The 5,158-nt window shown below is 31.4% G+C and overlaps 2 protein-coding genes across 2 annotated transcripts; both read left to right on the plus strand.

The window, feature by feature from the left end:
- The first annotated feature begins 285 nt into the window (after positions 1-285).
- LOC106758333 lies at positions 286-1,036 on the plus strand. Its single transcript, XM_022780151.1, has 3 exons — positions 286-729; positions 825-907; positions 1,024-1,036. Exons 1-3 carry the CDS (start codon positions 286-288, stop codon positions 1,034-1,036), a joined length of 540 nt encoding a protein of 179 aa, XP_022635872.1.
- On the plus strand, positions 1,004-4,609 carry LOC111241512 (transcription factor MYB98). Its single transcript, XM_022780152.1, has 2 exons — positions 1,004-1,238; positions 4,073-4,609. Exons 1-2 carry the CDS (start codon positions 1,098-1,100, stop codon positions 4,607-4,609), a joined length of 678 nt encoding a protein of 225 aa, XP_022635873.1. The 5' UTR covers positions 1,004-1,097.
- Positions 4,610-5,158: the final 549 nt, after the last annotated feature.

Genomic DNA, 5,158 nt, shown 5'->3' on the forward strand with positions numbered 1-5,158 from the left:
TTGTTCATAAACACTACAGAAAATGAATAAAAAAACAACTTTTTATTTTCAGTTGGTTTATATAGAGTGGAAGGTGAACAGTCACAAAAACAATAAATCTGAGCCCTTGGATACTGTTATCAAAACTGCCACGTGTCTCATGAATATCCTTTGTTTACACTTGATTTTATAATAAGAACCTAGGACTCCACCCCTTTCTTCACAGACAGAAACACTGAGAGTTGAGACCATAATTCTCGTACACACAATCACAAAATCTCTGTCATTCCTTCTCTCAGATTTTGCATGGAGTTTAGTCCAAGCTTCCCTGAGAAAATTCACTACCTTTCTGGGATGTTCCCTGAAATCAAATCAGAGATTCCTGTGTCAGAAGAGAACAGCAGCTTCATGTACCAAAACAATTTCAACCATTTTCAGCAGCATCATCCCCTGAACGAGTCAAACCATGGCCACCCTGAAAGTCTTTTCACAGAGGGTTCTTCCTCCATCATTACCCCATTATTCTCTTTGTCCTCAGCAGCCCCTTCTTCAGGTGGCTCATCTTCCTACAAATCCACTTACCCCAATGAGTCCCTGAAGGGAGGGTATGCCAACCCCTACTACCCCATGGCCTATGCACCAAACAACACCAATGCTCAATCCATTCATGGTCACCCCAACAAAGTCATCTGGGACTTTTCCCAGAAAGCTCCCCTTCACTCTGGCCCAAGTGCAACTTCAGATCCTCAGGTGGGTACTTCTCTGTCACCATCATTTGCTTTCATGAGTCATTTGGAACTGGAAATGTTAATGCTAACAAACCTGTGGTTGCTTTTAACATGAAGAAGGTGCAGAGGAAGAGTAATGCCCAAATTCAGCAGAGGATGACAAACATCATCAAAGGGCAGTGGAGTGCTGAAGAGGACAGGTATATACCAAATTGTCTCTCTCTCTCCACTCTCTTAATTATCTTTCTCTGTCTGTTATTAAATTCTTTGCAGTTTCATATGAGGCTTTTAATGAAAATTTTCCTCATTGATTTAGGTCCTGTCTTTAGTGAGGTTTGTTAGTGTTTTTTTGTCCCTTATTCATCTGCTTGGACAAATGGTGAACGCTTTATGTGGTTTTGTAGCGTCCTTGTCCAATTGGTCAAACGCTTCGGGATCAAAAAATGGTCGCACATCGCCAGGTTGCTCAATGGCAGGGTTGGAAAACAGTGCAGAGAGAGGTGGCACAATCATCTCCGGCCAAACATTAGGGTTACTTTGTTTACTTTCTCTCTCTCTCTCTCTCTCTCTTACACATTCATAGTTAAATATAATCATTTTCCACCAATATTTCATCCTATATATTTGCGTAATGCATCATATGGTTGATCTAAATAGTCATTCAAAATTTGATAGAAATTAATGGTGTCATCTACAAAATACTTAATGAACCCAATTTTTTTCTATTTTAAATATAAACTTTTCCAAGTAAGTGGAGATGAATTCTGATATAAGAGTAAAATGGTTTTTGATACAAGAGTAAAATGTTATAAAAAATTGTAATGTTTTTTATTTTTTTTAAAAGGAAAAATAAAAAGTAAAAAAAAAATATTTAATAAATTTAAAAAATTTAGATGTGTGAAAAGAATATTTTTTTTTTCTAATATTAGTGTGGTAATTGTTACATCATGTAACCAAAGTTACACAAGAAGCTTTTACCCAGTCATATGTGTCTCCATGTGGAGAGTTCATTTCTCAAAATTTTTTTAGGATCTTCAACATCCCTTAAATTATAATGCTTTATATATTAAATTAAATTCATAAACGGATTGAATTATTGAATTTATATAATTTTATTACAACATAAGACATTTTCAACTGACACTAGTGGTTTTATTAGGCATGTTTGTATAGTTGAGGAATATACATGAGATAACATTCCTTCTATCAACGTTCTTTTTCATTTACAACTAATTCCCCGAAATCTATGAGCATTTAGGGGCATTTGTTTGTACTTTTGGTTGTACTTTTTTTGGAGTTTCAAATTCACGAAAATACATTTAAAAGTTTTATAACATTCAGAAAATTTTTTCCCCTCAAACATGTTATTTTAATTTGCAAATTAAAGTAGATTTTTTAAATTATATATTATTAAAGCATATTATGAAAAACGTATCTTAAAATGCTGTAAAATAAACATTTAAATCGCAAAGTTAAACACATTAAAATAAATATTTCTATTTTAAAATTAGATAATAATATTTAATGGCTAACACTTTTTAGCACTTTGGTAATTTATTTTTTCTTCAAATTAATAATAAATTTTAAAATAGGCACTGTGTCTTTTTTAATCTTTATTAAAAAAAATTATATAATTTCTCTTTGACAGATAAAGTATGACAATGTTATTATATTTTTTTTCTATTTTAAAAGTTAGAAATAGTTACAAACTTTGTTACCATTTCTTTTATACTAACTTGATTTATAGGACTTTGTTACTCTTTTTTTAAAATTAATTTGATTCTAAATTATATATTTATAAGATTTGAAATACAATAACAACCCTTTGCTTTTTCTCGTATTTTTTTTACTGTACCTTATTTCAAATATAAAACCCTTTTAGTTATCTGCATTATCTAAATTAGGAGTGTCCAAAGTCAGCTAACCTTGTTCTTATATGGATTGAGTTAGAAAATAAATTAACTCCATTTGATTATTATTGGTTGATTCTATCTTCTGACTTGAATCATTAAGTGTGAATTAAGTGTTTCCAATCCAATTTAATTCACATTTTAAAAAGTTTAACTTTTTCAATCTAATCCAGCTCAAATCTACAGTGAATTATGTTGACTCACATGTTAGAACTCCTTTTTATTTCTCTAATTCAAATAAAATAAAATGAAAATTTTGGAGAAATTGTATAACAAATTGCACTTGGTACTTGTTAAAATTTAATTTATTATAGTGACATACTTTGGCAACATGTTATTTATGTAGCAGTAACATTAATCCTTTTAATAAGAGAATTAATATTAAATTTTTCTAAAAATTATAATTAATGTGAAATGAATATATAACAATGTTTATCATAATTTTTTTATGACATGCGAAACATATGATAGAATTTTCTTTTTATTTTAAGTTTTTAAAAAATGTATTTAGTTTATCATCTATTTAAATGCATTTTAATCGATTTTTTTAAGATTTACTAATATAATTAATATGTTAACAAATTTAGTATTAAACTTTATAAATGTATCTCTGACTTGAAATTGGCCTCTCCTTGTTTGTCCTATATGAGTTTCGAAATGTCACCTATTTTTTCTTGTTTCTTGCATATAACATAACAAAATGTCGTCAGACTAAACATTATACATACATACATACATATATATATATATATATATATATATATATATATATATATATATATATATTCATTTATATCTATATTTACTTTTTGTTTATATCTTTCTCTTGTTTTCATTACATAATTTATAGCATTTATTGAAGCAAAATGTTACATGAATAACTTTAATTAACAATACCTAGAAAGAAAATATTTTTAGTTTTTTTTTATTTAATTATTTTTAAATTATTTTATATTTTAAAATAAAAATATAATTTTACAGGTGCTAAGTAAGTGTAGAGTGAAAATTGAAGTCTTTATTTTATATATCTTCACTCTTTATTGAATTTTCCTTTATCTTGTTATCTCTCTTTTCTTTCTACATCAATAATCCACTCAACCAGAAGAAGATTATGTCCATTGTGACTTATTATAATAGGAAAAAGATTGTTTTACACCTATAATTAACATTTGATAATCTATCAGAGGATAAAATGATTATAACAAAAAGTAAATTTTTGTATTTATAAAGAAAAAGAAAAATAAATAATAGTAAATGATGATATTAAATAAGTGTTAAAATTTGTTGGGCGTGGATTATAATAAGAGGGGCAAAGCACTCATGCATTACTGAGTTCAGTACATGATGTATATGCGTATATATTATTTGAAGCAGAGTTGAAGTTGAGATCTTGCACAGTATGTAGGACTTATCTAACTTCACATATTCACGTATTATTATTGTGTACCAATGCAGAAGGAGTCATGGAGCGTAGAGGAAGACAAAATCCTGATCGAAGCTCACAAGGAACTCGGGAACAAATGGGCAGAGATTGCAAGGAGAATGCCGGGAAGGACCGAAAACACCATCAAGAACCACTGGAACGCCACCAAGCGTCGCCAGAAGGCCAAGAGGCAGAGGAACAAGCGCAGGAGCTCCAAGGGGTCACCCACGCTACTCGAGAGCTACATAAGGAAAGTCACTGCGGCGGAAGAATCTGAGAAGGAGTTGAAGAACTCCATGAGCAAGATGAACCTGAATGACACCACCAAAACCGGTCTCTTTCGGGTTCGGTACGAGAGCTCCGAAGGTGACTTCAGCTCCGAGGAGGAGGAGCTTGGCTGGACCCTGCAGCACCACGTGGCATGTGGTGGTGATGGTGGTTATGTGCCAGTGATGGTGAACGCTGGGGAAGAGAACGCCATGGATTACGAGGTTGCCATGCAGATGGTACCAGAGGTCCAGATGAGGAAGGAGATGGATCTCATGGAGATGATCTATAGAAAAGGTTAAGGTGCAGTGCTCGTGGTTTTCCTTTTCATCACATCGTGTTCCATGTTTCTTCTGTTTGTTTTTTCTTTACTTTATCTTCAGACATCATTGAAACTGTGGGTTTTATGTTCGGTAGGGTTTGGTTGCATGCCGTGGATATTTTAGTTCCTTTGTTTTGTCTTGTGTTTTTCGGTTCGAATGTGATACTGATGCGGCATTTGTTCTGCTAATTATGTTTCGGCTGTAACTAAATCTTGCATGTTTTGGGTTTGCGTGGATAACTGGTAGACTGCCCTATTTATGACCAGTATCTTATTTAATAATTTATGCAATGCTCATTTTCTTTGTGTTCATTTCAATGTTCAACCCATATTTTATGAGGAAAAATAAAAATGAAATCAAGAACGGTAAATAAGGGTTAATACCAATTTCATTTTTTGTTTTTATAAATTGATTTTTAAAATGAGTTTATATTGTTTAGTAATTTTTTTTAGTGTTTCTTGGATTTTCATCTTGTTCAACATATTCAAATCCAGTTACTATCAAGATGAAAGTAATTGAAGGGAGGAA

The sequence above is a fragment of the Vigna radiata genome, chromosome 4, assembly GCF_000741045.1.
Source record: "Vigna radiata var. radiata cultivar VC1973A chromosome 4, Vradiata_ver6, whole genome shotgun sequence".
Taxonomy (NCBI): Eukaryota; Viridiplantae; Streptophyta; class Magnoliopsida; order Fabales; family Fabaceae; genus Vigna; species Vigna radiata.

Coding starts and splice junctions, on each gene's coding strand:
- LOC106758333 (XM_022780151.1), top strand. CDS start 286: ATGGAGTTTAGTCCAAGCTTCCCTGAGAAAATTCACTACCTTTCTGGG. Junction 730..824: donor GTGCAACTTCAGATCCTCAG/GTGGGTACTTCT, acceptor TTTAACATGAAG/AAGGTGCAGAGGAAGAGTAA.
- LOC111241512 (XM_022780152.1), top strand. CDS start 1,098: ATGTGGTTTTGTAGCGTCCTTGTCCAATTGGTCAAACGCTTCGGGATC. Junction 1,239..4,072: donor ATCTCCGGCCAAACATTAGG/GTTACTTTGTTT, acceptor GTACCAATGCAG/AAGGAGTCATGGAGCGTAGA.